Source organism: Drosophila sulfurigaster, chromosome 2L (assembly GCF_023558435.1).
Source record: "Drosophila sulfurigaster albostrigata strain 15112-1811.04 chromosome 2L, ASM2355843v2, whole genome shotgun sequence".
Lineage (NCBI taxonomy): Eukaryota > Metazoa > Arthropoda > Insecta > Diptera > Drosophilidae > Drosophila > Drosophila sulfurigaster.
Window position 1 is genome coordinate 2,649,191 of NC_084881.1, and position 18,029 is coordinate 2,667,219.

General features: G+C 35.3%; 1 protein-coding gene and 1 long non-coding RNA gene across 3 annotated transcripts; both read left to right on the plus strand.

Annotated features, from left to right (window-relative positions):
• The first annotated feature begins 7,568 nt into the window (after window positions 1-7,568).
• LOC133850047 (uncharacterized) lies at window positions 7,569-9,772 on the plus strand. Of its 2 annotated transcripts, none has more exons than XR_009895575.1 (3): window positions 7,569-7,782; window positions 7,840-8,313; window positions 9,645-9,772. It is a non-coding gene; the product is annotated as an uncharacterized LOC133850047 (long non-coding RNA). The 2 variants fall into 2 exon arrangements; XR_009895576.1 differs by having other exon boundaries at window positions 7,569-7,769.
• Window positions 9,773-14,490: 4,718 nt separating this feature from the next.
• On the plus strand, window positions 14,491-17,750 carry LOC133850663 (protein rolling stone). The gene is given in 4 exon segments (XM_062286806.1): window positions 14,491-14,745; window positions 14,747-14,939; window positions 17,158-17,452; window positions 17,509-17,750. Coding segments are annotated over 4 exon segments (786 nt in total). The 5' UTR covers window positions 14,491-14,613; the 3' UTR covers window positions 17,675-17,750.
• The last annotated feature ends 279 nt before the right edge of the window (window positions 17,751-18,029 follow it).

Genomic DNA, 18,029 nt, shown 5'->3' on the forward strand with positions numbered 1-18,029 from the left:
TACGAATTGGCAAGAGAAAGTGCTGCAACAACCGCAGTACGCACATTTATTTTTGAATTTTTGCACAAAAATTAACTAATTTAAGTGACATGAAATATTTTGGTTACCATTTGGTTAGCAGTGGACAAGTATTTCAAATTCGTGGCAATGGATTGAATTAGCCGCCAATTGAGATATAATTGAGTTTGTCTCTTTTTAAAATAGGGGCTTAGATAAATAATTAGTAGCTACAAATACAATTGCCTACACTGAAAAAGGTTCTAACATAAAAAAATTTGTATCTTAATATATATAGTTTGACATTAGAAATATGCCAATCAGCCATATATACTTGATATTCGATATTTATTGATTTTCTGGGGAAAAGTGGGAGTTGTGAAATTTGAAACAATCTTATATCTCTATATCATATAGTCTCTATGATTTAGGTGTTCATATATATAATAGGCAGAAGGACTCTTCTTCGACACTATTCTTCATCAGCGTCAACAACCGAGACGACCGTCTGTCTGTCCGTCCAACCGTGAAAACATATGTACATCTCAGCTCAGATAAAATTTGTAGAATTTATAAAACAACGCGTTGTTGCTAGAGTCGGTTCGTAGCTGCTTTGGTTGTCTAGTATATTTTGTACTCAATATACTAGTATATCCATGTATTATTTTTATACCCGCTACCCATAGGGTAGAAGAAGGGTATTATAACTTTGTGCCGGCAGGAAATGTATGTAACAGGTAGAAGAAGGCATCTCCGACCCTATAAAGTATATATATTCTTGATCAGCGTCAACAGCCGAGACGATCTAGCCATGTCCGTCTGTGTGTCTGTCCGTATGAACACTTTGATCTCAAAGACTATAAGAGATAGAGCTTTAATTTTTTTCAGCAGCATTTCTTATGTTTGTACGCAGATCAAGTTTGTCTCAAATTTTTTCCACGCCCACTTCCGCCCCCGCAAATCAAAAAAATCGAATAACAATCGTAATTTTAAAGCTATAGTTGCGAGTTTTGGTAAATACAATAATAACTATAGTAGTTATGATTCCTGAGAATTTGTTTGTGATCAGATAAAAATTGTCGAAGTTATTAAAGACATACTTTTGTATGGGAAAAAACGCCTACTTACTAGGGGCTTAGTTGCTTTGGCCGACAATCTGGTATATTGTACCGTCTATGGTATATTTTGAATGCGGTACTATATCGATCTACCAAATATACCGCACAATATATTTCTTTTATTCAAAATAGGTAGCGGGTATCTCACAGTCGAGCACACTCGACTGTAGCTTTCTTACTTGTTACTATCGACTGTAGCTACCTTACTTGTTTATTATGGTATAATGTGGTACAACAATAATAACAATATATAGAATTGCTGAAAATTTGATTGACATTAGATAATATTCATATATATAACAATCTGCTATAGTTTAATTAAATTGTACCGCAATGTTTTGCTTTTATTGGAAATGGGTAGCGGGTCGAACATATTCAGATTTAGTCGATTAGTTACATATGTACATCCAAATATTCTTTCGTTATGCAATTTGAACTAAAGAATTCCTCAAGCTTTGTTAGCTTTGCAGCTTGAAGCTATGGCAAATACGAGTAGTTCTTCGAAAACTGTCGTCCGAGTCCTGTTTTGACTGGCTGCTTGCCATCCCGTAGCGAATGATTCTCGTCGGGGGAAAGAACGGGGATCTTAATTTGTCTGAAGCGTTCCAGAACGGGTACTTAAGCAAGTATGCGAGCAATTGGACAAATTGTAGCACAGCTTGGCGGGGTTCAAAAAGATGGAAGGGGTAGGGAAAAAGATAGTGAAGTGAGTAAAGTGCGCAGATAAAAGGCAACCACAGCAACGCTGATTTATCTGTGCAACATTTGGCAGCTGCTGCACAAATTGCCAACAGAAATTAATAAGAGAAATAAGTTTACCATTTCCTGTCGATGAAGGACAGTGAACAATAGAAATAGCAACTACAAAATAAATACTCTGAAATACTATAGGACGTTAGAACTTTCGAACTTACTGTATTTCACTGTAAAGTACCCTGTACAAATTAACCTGTTTAGATTTCAATTTCCAGAGTTTGGTTCTCAATTCGGATATATTAAAATACAAACACACCTATTTATAGGAATTTTGTGAGATTTGTGGGATTTCTTTCTTGAAGATTGTATGCCCTTTTATATACACATAGGGTATAATAATAGCTACTAATAGCCCATAGTTAGAAGGCACGATGGGGGGAGTGAGCAGACATTCCAATAACTGTACAACATCCGTTCGAGCCACACAATGGTAAAAACGTTTCCAATTTCTATAGGAAATATTTCTATCTCAACATGAAAATATTTTTAGCAGCCATTTGTGAGTGAGCATATGTGTGTACAACGAACGTACTTCTGCACTCTCATATCCACTGCAATAGATGACTCTTAATACCTGACAACGATGAGATAGCACAGAAAAAAATGCCGAGTAGAATTCAATCTTAATCCACTCGCTCAGCAGGATAGAGCTTTTTATCCCTTGCCTTCTCCATATATTGAAAAGCGGATAAATAAAAAGTAAAAAGAGTGAAAGGAGTGAAAAGAAATGCCGTTCGACCTATGTATGTATGTAGCTAGCTGAATGAGAAGCTGGTGACGTATGCACTTGACTTGACTTGAGTTGCACATTTGTGGCTAACGCTGCAAGTCAATTCGAGCCACAGCCCAATCCAACGAAAAATTGTTATTGTTTGGCAACGGCCCTGCCGAAGATCTAGTGGAAGATGTAAGTAGCTTTATTATGGGATTTTAAGTTATTATACCACGGCCTCAGATGCAGATGGAAAATGCATTTCAAGTAGTCGCAAGTGCAACACATTCAACGACAGTGTGAGGCTTACCATATACCAACGATGATGATGTGGATATGCTTTGTCGAATTTAGGCAAATTTAAAATCAATAAAAACGAACCAATTGTAATCCATAACGATGGAAAATTCTTAAGCAACCGAACACGAATTATTTTGTCCGAACTTCATAGCTATGTAGTTTTAATAATTTGGTATTGGGAGCAGCAAGATATGCGAAACTGCTATTAGGTGAAAACTGTATTATCCACTTTCCGGTGGAGCAATCATTGAGTTTGGTTGGTTGTAGTCTATTTAATAATTAAATAGCACAAATAACTGAAAGAACTGTCAGCAATGATTGCTGCTCTTCACTTGACACTAAAACTAATTCAATGCAAAACGGAAACTCGTTTTATAGCTTCGCTTCGCACGCAATGACTTGTCCATGCCATGAAGGCACACAGACGACAGGTATTCGCATGAGTCTTATATTTAAAACAATACATCTATTTATATAAAAAAACAAAAAACCCCACTACACCTTTTCTAGAATAAGTCCCGCCTAAAATCAACAAGTAAGAAAGCTACAGTCGAGTGTGCTCGACTGTGAGATATCCGCTACCCATTTTGAATTAAGCCAAATATTCCGGTATTATTTTCAAAATATACCGAAAATGCTACAAAAATACTAAAAATATACCAAACGGTATATTTGTTATATCGATACAGTGCCAGATTCCAAATTATCCCTAAGAGGGAACATTATACCAGATTCAAGCAAAGTCCCAATTGTCAGGCAAAGTCCCAATACGACGCCCATAAATAAAAACTGAATGAAGATCGTGCGTGAAATAAGCAGTCTTAAGATGTTGAATTATCTGAAAAGAGATTAAGTAATTTAAAGATCTGATATATGTGCTATAGATTTTACTCTAAAAGGCGCTTGTGATCCTTGATGCATCCAGTCAACTCCTCGTAGTTCTCATGTTCAGACGAATAGTCAATCCATAGATTACAGGGTAGATATCAGCCTCATTGTTATAACAGGCAGGAAAATATACTAAAATAAATTCAATAAGAGAAGAAAGCAACAACTTCCAAGTTTCATCATGCCAATTTAATATGGGATTATAAACACTCCATTAATTAAGGCTGTCCATAAAATTGATACATTGTACATATCGTAAATGACAAAGACGATGAAGAAAATACTGTTGCATAGTACGACAGATCGATTTATTTGCAACTTCTCTGCATTCTTGGTGCAATTCTTGTCCATTTCATCCAATATTTCTTTGGCCTTTTCAAATCTCCACAAGTTGAAGTAAAGAATAGCAGCTTTAGCATAGCAACTCAGTAAATTGAACATCAACTGAGCCGACGTAATGAGTTCTCCTGGTGTAAAGTTTTCGAATTCTCTCATATACATAACTTATCATCAATTCAATTGGCAGATATATATTAAAAGAGATGATGATGCCAGAAAACACTTGATACATCGTATCGTATAATCTCTTCTTGGTTGGCGATCTCCAGCCGATCAATGTGTGTCCATAACTCACGAATTTGAATGCTTCTCGAGAGACCAGCAGCTCTTTTGAATCAGAAGATTCTCTCAAATATTTTCGAAACATGTTGCTGTAGTAAAGCAGGATAAGGCTTTTCAACTGATGTTGCATGCCCATTGTTGTCCTTTTATAAGTGCGTAACATGAGCGGGTCAGAATATTTAATTTGCATTCTCATTTGAGCTAAAGTCAGCCTTGACCCAATATTTTACAAATCGATTGAGAATTCAATAAACTAGTAAGAAAAGCTTTGTCACTTTTGGAATTTATAACAACTGCAAGTTGGCACACATAAAATATTCACAGATTTATTGGCAATGCTCACTGTTAGGCCTACAACCATAATTTCGTATTTACGCACCTGTCGCTTGGCAATTGAAAAGTAACTGTAAACTGACACTTGTCAAATATTTACTGTCCAAAAGACAAAATATCATATTATTTAAAGAATTTCAACATATACTTTTGAAATCTACATCATTTTTATGGTACAACTTGAAAATTGTGTTATTTAGATAAGTTAAAACGTTGATGTTTATGAACATTTCTCCAAACTTATTTTCGTTCCATTTTTGCAGCCAAATTGAATTTTTGAACAAGTGTTACGAACGAAAAGGCCAACTTCGCGAGCTGCAATTAGTTCAATCATGGAAAATAGTTTTATATTAGAGAACTAAAATTTGAAATACTTACGCTTATATTAGTACGCAAAGAGAAAAAGTAAGAAAGCTACAGTCGAGTGTGCTCGACTATGAGATACCCGCTACCCATTTTTAATAAAGGCAAAATATTGCGGTATTATTTTCAAAATATATCGAAAATACTAAAAAAATACTAAAAATATGCCAAATGGTATGTTTGGTATATCGATATAGTACACCATTCACAATATACCATAGACGGCACAATGTACCAGATTATCGGCCAAAGCAACTAAGAGCCCTAGTAAGTAGGCGTTTTTGCCCATACAAAAGTATTTCTTTAATAACTTCCACAATTTTTATCTGATCGCAACCAAATTTTCAGGAATCATAAATACTATTGTTATTATTGTCTATACCAAAATTCGCAGCTCTAAAGTTACGCTTGTTATTCGATTTTTTTGATTTGCGGGGCGGAAGTGGGCGTGGCAAAAATTTGAAATAAACTTGATCTGCGTGCAAACATAACAAATGCTGTCGAAATTAGAGCTCTATCTCTTATAGTCTCTGAGATCCAGTGTTTCACACGGATAGACGGACAGACGGACAGACACACAGACGGACAGACACACAGACGGACATGGCTAGATCGTCTCGGCTGTTGATGCCGATCAAGAATATATATACTTTATAGGGTCGGAGATGCCTTCTTCTACCTGTTACATACATTTCCTGCCGGCACAAAGTTATAACACCCTTCTACCCTATGGTTAGTGGGTATAAAACTAAGCTGAGCATGCGTGTCTTTCTATTGAGTTCTTCGCACAATAAATCACAGCACTTACATATGTACGTTCATATATGTACATATATGTATATATATATATATATGTCTGCACGCACTATGAGAAGAGAAAAATTGAACTAATAAATCTAAAGCCAATTAATTGACTTAACTGCTGCCGGCTGAGGCGGCAATGCCAAAGGCCTTTGCACCCTTTACAATGGGCCGCAATTTATGGGTTCGGCAAAGTCTTGAACCCGCTAATAATAAATCATAACATTCTCCTGATAATAGAAAACAGAAATCCCTTTTGCATACGGACAGTAAATGTTAGCTTGAATCCTAAGTCCCTTTGTGATATTCTGTTATTCACGTCATGTGTGTTAAATCTACCCTGCGGCTTCATATCTATCCAACTTCAACATAACTCTGTGCATGTTGTGAAAAGAAAACTACAGTCTAGTGTACTTGTATAAAACGGAATAGCATTTTGTTCAAATACAATTATATTTGGAACGTTTAAATCGAATTTTGCAACCCTGTTTTTGCAGTACACAAATAAATGATTTGTTGATATTATTCACTTTGGGCTATGGAGATAGTTCAAGAAATCAATATTTGACATACATTTCCTATTAAGTTTTCATCAAATTTGAAAATAATTAGTCACATCAAATCACAACATGCACTTGAAGCTGTATATGAGATAATGGTGTACTTGGTCTGCTTCGTAATGAAAAAGACAACTTCTACTCGTTTCAAGTAAATTGACTTGAAATGTATCTTTGTAAATGCACAATTATTAAACATTGTCGTGTACGCATTGTGTATAAATTTTGCTTTTTGTCAGTCAATTAATAATGTCATTTATATCCTGGGACACTGTACTCATAATATACATTAGGTTTATATGTTAACGAAATGAATTAAATTACTCGTTCTTGCTGGAAAATTGCAACAATCTCTATTTAGTAATTGAAAGACGTTTCACTTAGGCAATGACCTGCAGCCAGTTGTTCTTATTTAGCACATTTCATAAACAGAATATTGTAATGCTGACTAAATATTGACATTCCTTTTCAATTCGAAAACAAAAATAATTTTATTATTGAAGTTATCAAAATTTGGGACAGTCTTTAAGCAATATTATCTTCTATCTCATAGTGTGCATTTTATTGTTGAATTTAGTATTTAGCATTGACAACGCTCACTTAATTCAATAAAATAAGAAGCTGGCTTGTTTGTTATTCATAGTATTTTGGTCATCATCATATATTCATTTTAAACATTTGACTCAAAATGAGTTGGTTTAAAAAATCTCTTTGCTATCTGTTTTGAATTCTCATACTTATTATTCAATATTTCAGAAGAGGTAAATAATGTTTGCTACACTTATTTAGTTTAAGAGCCTCCTCTATTACGAGTACTGCAAGAAAGCATTTATGTGATACTCTTCTCTTAAGCGATACTATAATAAGAACAGTATTTATGATTCCTGAAAATTTGGTTGCCATCTGATAAAAATTGTAGAAAATATAAAAGAATGGCAAAATGTGCCTACTGCAATCAGGCTTTAGTTGCGTTGATATATTTTGTATCCGTCGGCATATTTTAGTATTTTTTTTGGTATATAAATTTGGGTAGCACATTCGATTGTAGTTTTATTACTTGTTTAATATTGATCACTCATTCATGGATTAAAATTTTTTCTAGTTTTTTTGACTGGTTGTATAATTTGTATAATTTTCTCTAACAATTCACTCTCCATGCCGACATCACATTAAATGTTAATTTTGCTTAGATTGGAATCAAATTGTTAATCAAATAATCAGTTAACCTGAGTGGATTCTCGGTAAGTATGAACCTGGTAGCCAGTTTTTCTAGGACCTGTGGCGCAGTTGCTGTTAATGTTTCGACTCAGTGCTCGCACAGTGGTAAATTTAATGGGTATCGCATACAATGTGGTTCAAAATTCAACTATGTTAACCTATGAATAACCTGCAGCTGAACCTTTGAATTGTACCTTGAAGCATGAAATTGACTATTCGAGACAAGCACCGAGATTGCGCCTGTCGTGCTGGGTGGGAGAAGTGGTAGAGAAAGTCGAAGCCGAAGCCGAAGCCGGAGCTGAAACGGAAACGGAAACTGTAGCAAAGGCAATGCTAAAGTTTGACATCAAATCAAACCAATAAACCAACAAAACTGAGCAACTTCAGCCACTTGCACAAGCCAAAAACACTTTCGCTGCAGAACAACTATCAAACTGCAGGCATTTATGACAGCCGAATCGGACAACGGGAGGAGGGGCTAGCAGTGAGGGGCATGGCGGGTACTTTGAGTACATCGGCTCGATTGAGTCATGGGAGGAGTGTGGTTATAGCTGGCAAATCGCATAACGAAATTGTTGCTGAAAAGTTCTGCAAATATTGGGGTCAGCAAAATTCTGTGAGACGGTCCTGTAGGCGCCTTTTGTTGTTGGTATGTAAACTGTTTTGTAGCCTTTGGCCCAAACTTCTGACGCTCAGGATACTGGAAAACCGACACACAAACACACAGAGAAGCATACATATACTCACTCACATTTGCGTATTACGGCTCTACTTGCAATACGGCCAAAAATATTCAATGAAAATCGTCAGTCGACAGTTCTTCTCTTTGTCAATAAAAAAGTTGTTGTTGTCCCTGAGCTCAAGCCAGGACCGACAGGTCGAAGGGGAACATATGGTGGAGGAAGGAGTACTAAAGCCAGTCTGGCGCATTGCAGGCGTCCACTTTGAGCCCCTCTCCCCACTGCACTCTTCCTCGGGCCTGACCGTCTCGATGGCCACCATCCGCTTCAGAGCCTTATTGAGAAATTGACGCAAATGCCTTTCGATTTTTCGTTCTGCTTCTGAATTCCGAGTCTGTGGACACGACTTGGCTTTTCGCATTGCATAATTGATTGTCTCTGTATGTATGTGACTGTGTGCGTGTGTGTGTGTCCGTGTGTGAGCTATAGTTGTCCGCTTTCATTTATGCACATTGTCAATATGCATTTCCAATTGTTTGCACTCATTCGTGGCAGTTTAAGAAATGCTGCGTGGAAAATTTTTATTTACCCCATTCTCTTGTTAATGAAATATATCAATTACATTTTTAAAGACTGCTTTTAATCCATATTTGTTTTTTAGCCTTTATATCGCAATAATTTTAGTTCGAATTCTTAATCGATTTCATTAAAACTAAAAAGCTCACTCACAAAATCTTACTGATTATTAAGGCTAATGGAAACTGTTTGCTTAATTTATTTTTTAGTGGTTCTTATAGAATATTCACAGTATAAAGCGATTTGCGAAAAGAGAAAATATGTATTGTGTATTCAAATTGCATTAATTTGCACATTTAGCTAACAAATTTGTGCAGCAAATGCAATAACATCAGGATAAACATGTACGCAAATAAATATGCTTATACATATGTATGTGTGTGTACGTGTGTGTTTAAATGTGAGTGTGGGCAGATGGGTGTATGCATGTAGTGGGCCTATCAAATGCGACACTTCGGTTGATTTCCATGAACATATGCATATGTTATCGTGCATATAAGCACAGCGAGCTGGAAATTTGAAATTCATGTGCAATAAAATGTTGATATACTCAAACTCACTTTACGACTCCCGACTACCAGTGCACTGGCCTCATTATGCCACACTACAAACAGAGCCCACACTTAAGAGGAGATATAGACAAACATTCTTGAATCTAGATGCAATGCTCTTGTGTATTTATGTTTTTTATTTGATAAATATATTTATACAAAAACTGTCACAGCACACGCTCAAGGAAAGATTGCAAATTGCAAGCGAGAAGTCCCCGGAGTCTAATAATACAGTAAAAACAAGAGCTTTAAAGGAGCACTGAGAGACATCGAATATGCAATACACTACAATACAAGATACGAAAGCATTATTTACAATTTTAAAATTAGTTCTAGTATAATATGAATAATATGTGTACAATATATAATATTTGTGGCAATATTTATTATTTCTTGTTTAATGTTGTTGAATTTAAACTAAAAAAAAAAAATAATGTTTGCTTCCAAATACACAACACATCGGTTTACTTTTACATGACTAACGGAATATCGAATATCAATTATTAGAAACTAAATGGAACGATTCCAATGCTGCAATCCAGATGGCGAACTTTTTTTACTCAGATAGCGAAAAGAAAGGTCGACTTTTAGCTGACATAATGACAAAGTTGCTACACCCTCAACACACCGGTAGTCGAGACGAATCTGAAGTTGTGTTGTCATACAGCCCCTCGCATAGTAACAAGCTACGGACTCTATAATGATGTGCAGCGATATCGTCGTGTCTTAGCATGAGAAATTTAATTTTTACCACCCACAGTGCTCACAGTAACACACACACACGAGTACACATATACACATGAACCACGTAATTGTGTATTCAAGTAAGAGATATGAGAGCTGAAAGAAGGTAACACATACATGTACATACATATGTATTGGAGAGACGCCCCACAGTTGGTGTGATGGCGTGGTTCTCGACTGCCTTAAATTAAGATAATGACACGTGAGAGACACGAAGCTGGCGAAGTGGAGTAGGAAATTGTTACCTTGCTTGCAATAACGTAGCTTAAAGTAACCCTTAACGCAACTCGACGTCTAGAGCAATAGTCGTACTTAGTTGGTTTAAAGAAGTGCTTGGTAAATGGCGATAAGGTGAAATGGCGGCTATGACGTTGCCCGTGTGAGAGAGGGGAGAGAGAGAGGAAGTTCTCTCACTCACATTTTGCTCGGTTAACCCTTGACTTGGCTCTACGACACGCACTTAAAGGCCTCCAATCCGCCAATTTTGATGGCAAACTGCCAGCTAACTGACAATGATAATGATGATGACGTTTGCGACCTGCATGTCAATGCGCCGGGTCCTTGCAAATTGAATTTTGTACCGAGCTTGTGGGCGGCATGCCAAGGCACCATTTGCCGTACATATCTACTCGTGGCTCGGTCCTTGCTCCTATGTCCTGTGCATGGTAACTGGCACAGATTACAAATCATTATTGGCTGCCATTGTAAGTCCTAGTCCAATGAAATTACGGATTATGCGATGAGTAGTTCACCTAGTAGCACAATTTAATGAACCAGCATGTATATTAAGCAATTTAAGATTTACACTAGAAGTATCATTTATATGTGTAAGACCGTTTTTATGATCCGTCTCTTATTCCCCTTCTATATGCACTATGGGTAGCGCTGAATATTATTTCGATCGAATATTGGTATTATCGATAATACAGCATACAGCATTATCGAAAATATCAAAAAAGCATTATGACAATAGATACAAGTGTCCTTCAAAATATTTACACTATTATCGATTAGAGTTTGAACCCGAGCCCAACGTTCACATGGCACAATGATTTACGACATCTCTACTTACTTAGCATTTAGCATAAAAATCTTAACTTAAGATTGTTTCAACCTAAAAAATCTTATTTCAAAATTTCTCTTTAAAAGATCCAAAAAATCTTAAATCTTAATTTTTGTCTCTCTAAGTACATTTAGTATAATTCTTAAAATTAAAATTAAAATAAGTATGAAAACTACAGTCGAGTGTGCTCGACTGTGAGAAAGTATTTTTTTAATAACTTCCACAATTTTTATCTGATCGCAACCGAATCAGGAATCACAATTACAATTATTATTATAGATGTTATTATATATGCAAGAATTCGCGACTCTAGCTAAAATTACGTTTGTTATTATTATTTTTGTTGATTTTCGGGGGCAGAAGTGGGCGTGGCAAAACAAATCCTAACGAAAAAAAAATTATTGCTCTATCTCTTAAAGTCTAAGATACAGTGTTTCATACGGACGGACGGACTGACAGACAGACAGACAGACGGATATACAGACAAAGCTAAATCGGCTGCTAATGCTGATCAAGAATATATATACTTTATAGGGTCGGAAAAGTCTCCTTCTACCTGTTGCATACATTTCCTCCCAGTACAAAGTTATATTATATAAATCGGCTGCTAATGCTGATCAAGAATATATATACTTTATAGGGTCGGAAAAGTCTCCTTCTACCTGTTGCATACATTTCCTCCCAGTACAAAGTTATATCCACGCGCTACCCATTTTCAATAAAAATCAAAACAGTGTGATATTATTATAAAAATATACCTATGCGAATATACATATGCGTCAAAGAAGTGACTTCATGATACTTACATACCTATTTAAAAATATAGCAGAATATCAGCCAAAGCATCCAAGACTCGTCAGCAGCCCATAAAATGATTTCTTTAATAACTTACTCTGATCACAGCTAAATGATAATGTAGATGCACAGACAGACAAACCAACCCTATGGGTAGCGGAAAAAAGGAGCGCAAAACTCAAATAAGAATAATTGTGCTAATTGAGAAATGGGTTTTAGTCTGTTTTTACATACATGCAGAATAATTGAACACGTGAGTGCGCATCTGCATTTCAAGATAGCAATAAGAAAACAGAGATCGAAACAAGACTGAAACAACTACAAAAGCTTGAAAGCGGAAAGCTCACAAGATAAACCGAACGACCCTTTGAGTTAGCGCTGGCTGATCGCGTCTGCTGGTGAGAGAGAGATTGCCAGAGCTCTGTCTTGTACCCACACGACTCCAACTTGCCTGTGTATTATATGTTTGAAGATTGCTTTTGATGTTGATATTATACTTTGATATTTATGAGAACCGAATCTTTAAACTTAGATCAATTTGTAAGCACATAATTGACTTTTATGTCGACCTTAGTTCAATAAATCTAATTGACAGAACTTGGCTATTGTTTGATTGCTAAGCCTTAAACAAGAAAATGTTTTACTGGAAATACATGCCAAGCTCATTTCCTATCCGAGCGCAATATAATTCCGAGCACCTCAAGGAAACCCCCACATCGGGCCACATGAAAGCAAATTTCCTTTGATTGATGCGCAAATCAGCAAATCAATTGGAATGCCACAGAAATAAACTACGAGTAACACACAAAAATGGTGCAGAAGCAGAAACAGGAGTACATTGTAGCTGGAGCAGGAGCAATCGAAAGTCGGATGAATGAATGAAAGATAGATAGAGAACGAATCGAGTTGGCGCTGCGAACTTTTTACTCTAAATTTGCATTTCCAAAGCCCACAGGTGAGGAGTGGGCATCCTCATGGCCGTGGTCGTTACACGTGATTTTGATAGAACTGCGGATTTGTGCAATGGCAAAAAATACAGGCAACGAAATGTATGCAAAAACTTTAGACAGGACAGCAGCCTAGGTAAGCCGTCGCCATAGTCATCGTCATAGCAATCGAAAGCGGGGGTGGGGCAAATGGATATAGTCCGAGTAAATCGCAACTACGAAGTGAATAAACAACACTACAGAAAAAGGAAAAAAAAATAAAACGTGGAAGGGCAAACTCTATTTCAGGCAAACCCTGGAAATGACATGTCAACGGAAACCCTGAAACCAAAGCCTCTTGATAACCAAGAGTGTCGAAATATTGCCTAACTTATAATGAAATGCAATATAATTGTTGCATGTCAAACAACTTATATACAATATGAGTTTAGAAATTACAAATTGGAAAATATGATTCGAATTCAGTTACTCTACTTCGAAAATAATTCTTTTTTGAATGCGAAAATACCAAACTCTTCTTTAAGCGCTGTTCCCAGATGAGCGAAATCGTGTTTTTTTTCGCGCAACTCCATATACTATAAATAAACGGTCTTGAAAAATTTTCAGCAGATCCACATGCGAAAAAATATACGAGTACAACCTATTATTCCGCACACATATCGGCAGAGTGATGAGAAGCATCAAGTATGATAATTAAAAAAAATAATAAATAGAAAGTGTCTGACACATAGCAATAATTAATATTGTGGAGTCGTAAGACTCCGTATATGAAATATTAAAATCAAAAAATTATGCAACCAAGTTGCAATAATATGTGCTTGGGATATTTTCATATTGCCATAGAAATATGCAATGAATTTGATTTTATCTGTTTATTTTTTTTGATCAATCCTTTTTTTAATAGGCAAATGTTTGAGTAGTGTGGCTAAATTTACAATTTCCGTGTAAAATTTAAGGTCATAGAGGTTTTTTAAAATGCTCACTCTAAAATTTGGCTTTCTGCAAGCTCAAAATTTTGCTGATCTAGGAACAACGCTTTAGTTGGGGAGCAAGTAACAGGTAATTTCTTAGCGACATTCAGGCCACTGTTCGTGAGCTTGAGCTTTGTTTTTATACGTAATGGCATTTTAATTGCGCGCTACAACTCATCCAAGTGTCTCTCAATTAAAAGTGTCTGCTTGGCTCAAGAGGACGATGTCGTCGCTGTGGGATCAGCGTCTCGGTCATGTTGAGGAGGAATGGCAAAAGGGAAATTATGTCATGCACATGTCGTAATTTTCCGCACAGTGTATCAAGGCTGGGACCGCAATAAGGCTCTGGCTCTGACTCGTGCTCAGGCAGAGGACCAAGTGGAGGAGCCTGAGTGAGCACAGACACATGTAGCTGGTAATTATGCAACTCGGTTAAAAAGACTGAAAACAAGGAGCAGAATAAGGGGGGATAGGAATCTCACTTAAGTTTAAGCGTTTTAAATAACATTTCTACTTTGATATAACCTTCACATTAAAAATATTTCAAATAAACTTTTTCTACAAAACATTCTCCATTTTAATGAACGCAACACTGTAAGGAGACAGTTGCTAAGCGGAGAAGATGGCACAATTAACTGAACAGCGTCAGGCACCTTTGACTTTCAGAGATGAATTTAAATTAGTGCATCTTCGACTTCATCATCATGCACCAGAAGATTTCTTCAGATCTCAATGGCAATCGGAACTGAAGTCGTGCGCTTTTTTTAATATACCGATGGATATTGGCTATTTTCTTTGGAACTGGATTGTGCTCTTATCTCATCATATTTTTCTCGCGGGGAACTGTCTTTATTTACTTAACAAATTGGGGCTTTATATTATGCAGTGTTACCAGCATTAGTGGTGCCATTTTCGTTTCCATCTATCATGCAAGTACTGAAAGTATTGGTAAGCTAAAAGTTAACGAGTTTTTACTTCTTGTAGAATTTTTAAATAATAACTATAATAAATAACAAGTAAGAATGCTGCAGTCGAGTGTATTCGACTAACTACCCATTTTGAATAAAAGCAAAATATTGCTGTAGCAGTTTTATAATTTGTTTAATTAATATACCTTAAAAATACTAAAAATATACCAAAGCATATTTATAAGTATTGATAATAGTAGTGCATTCAAAATATACCATAGAGTGCAAAATATACCAGGTTGTCAGTCAAAGCAACTAAGTAACAGGTAGAAGGAGGCATCTCCGACCATATAAAGTATATATATTCTTGATCAGCGTCAACAGCCGAGACGGTCTAGTCATGTCCGTCTGTGTGTCTGTGTGTTTGTCCGTCTGTCGACTATAAGAGATAGAGCTATAATCTCTTTTTTCGACAGCATTTGGTATGTTTGCACGCAGATCAAGTTTGTTTCAAATTTTTGCCACGCCCACTTCCGCCCCCGCAAAACAAAAAAATCGAATAACAAGCCTAATTTTAAAACTAGAGTTACGAATTGTGGAAGTTATTAAAGAAATACTTTTGCATAGGCAAAAACGACTATTTACTAGGGGTCTTAGTTGCTTTGGCTGACAATCTGGTATATTTTGCCGTCTATGGTATATTTTCAATGCGGTACTATATTGATATACCAAATATACCACTTATTATATTTTTAGTATTTTTGCAGTACTTTCTTGGATAATTTTAGTCTGATTGAAAGCAAGCATTACGATTGATAAAGACCTGAATTATATCTCTATCTCTTAAAGTTTCTGAGATCTAGATGGTCATACAGACGGACAGACAGACATTCACGGATATATCGTTTCGGCTCGTTAAGCTGATCAAGAACATATATATGTATGTGTAGATACTGTAGAGGGTCGGATATCCCTCTTTCTGCCTGACTTATAGATTTCCTGTTGGCACAAAATTATAATACCTTTATACTCTATAAGTAATGGTTATAAATACTAATTTGAATAAAACTAGTTTAACAATATAGGCGTAAAGTTTTGAAAAAATCTCAAAACTCGGCGAATTTAACTATTTTTTACCAACATTCCAAATGATAGAATTTACTCTTGGCGTTAATATAATTCTGCAACATGTAAGAAAGCTATAGTCGAATATGCTCGAAATTCTTTATCTGATCCCAACCAAACTTTCAGGAATCATAAAGTCTATAGATTGTATTTAACAAAATTCGCGACTTCGATTTACATATGTCGATTTTTGGGGGCAGAATCTCTTATAGCCTCTGAGACAGATGGACAGACTGGGATGGCTATAACGTCTCAGCTGTTGACGCTGAACAAGAATATATATACTTTAAAGGGTCGGAGTTGCCTCCTTTTACATTTCCTGCCGGCACAAAGTTATAATACGCTTCTACCCTATGGGTAGCGGGTATAATAATGAATAATATTTAGTGGCGTTTGTGGTCACTTTCAGAGTTGTTTTATATTACGAATATCTGTATCATAATCCGCTTTTTGTTACAAAAACTGTTCCCCTTTTTTTAAATTTATTATTTTTAAAATAAAAATCGTTAATTTGTAACATTCAACAAATATAGTTACAATGTCTTATACGCTGAATGGTATATGTGTTCGATAATCCATTCGAGCTATTTTGCTGCCGTCTTCATTTTGTATGAAGTTCCTACCATGTATACATATGTATATTTGAAAATCACATAGTTCATTCTTTTCAAAACATAGAATTTTAAAATATTGACAAAACACTTATTTCTAAATACTTTGGAGCGATTCAAATTTATAGATAAAAGTACATGCCTGCGAAGTGAAAGACAGAGAAGTAGACGTTGAACTTTTTTTCAAAATATCTGACTGTATGGGCTTATGAATCAGTAGATCTTAGAGAGCATAAGAAATATAGCTATACTTTTTTATTACATCACTTTTAAGTCAAAAAGTTTAGTACTATTTATAAGAGAGTCCCAAAATTAAAACTATAGGGTATATAAATCCTTAAGCAAGACTCTTGCTTTTATTAATGAGTGTAGCAGGTATCTCATAGAGAGCAAGAAAGGGCAAGCATTTTTGTATGTTTTTCTGCATTAAATTGGTTAACTTAACTAAATATGCAAATTAAATAATTTATGAACTTACAATAATAATGAAATGAAAGTAATGAAAGTATTTGATTCCCGCAGTTAATCGGCGTTGCATGTTAAAGTGCTACTGGGCATGTTATTGGATAAATTTAATTTTTACGCACATAATTTCTATTATTTACTGGACCTGCATTTTTCCTAAGAAGCAACCACAAAATCTTATTAGTGGAATTTACAACGTGTGGACTCATGGCTTGCCTCCGGTTTTCTTCACTTTGGATCACTTACTGGTAGCGCACCCTGCACGACTGCTGCACTTTATATATCCATTTGGCTTGGCTTTGCTCTATGTGATATTCACTTATGTTTATTATGTGCTGGGTGGATTAGATCGGTAAGGAAAATGTGAAAATAATTATCGCAATTGATGTCGAATGTTCCGTTTACTAGATTGGGAAGAAGTTACATTTACGAAATGTTAAACCACGGAAATCCTTTGCAGACATTGAAAACTATTGTAATGGTTGCAGTTCTTCTAGTGTGCTGTTCAACGCTACAGTATGGAGTGTATCGACTGAGAGTGTGTATAGCAAGCAAGCTTGGAAAATTACTGTAGTTCAACCATATTTGTCTTTTTCGTATACTCATAATTATTTCGTCCTAATAAAAATAGGTGTTCACAAAACACACTATATTTGTCTTATTATTATTATTATTAAAAGACAAATATAATAATAATAATAATAATAATAATAATAATAATAATAATAATAATAATAATAATAATAATAATAATAATAATAATAATAATAATAATAATAATAATAATAATAATAATATAATAATAATAATAATAATAATAATAATAATAATAATAATAATAATAATAATAATAATAATAATAATAATAATAATAATAATAATAATAATAATAATAATAATAATAATAATAATAATGATATAATAATATT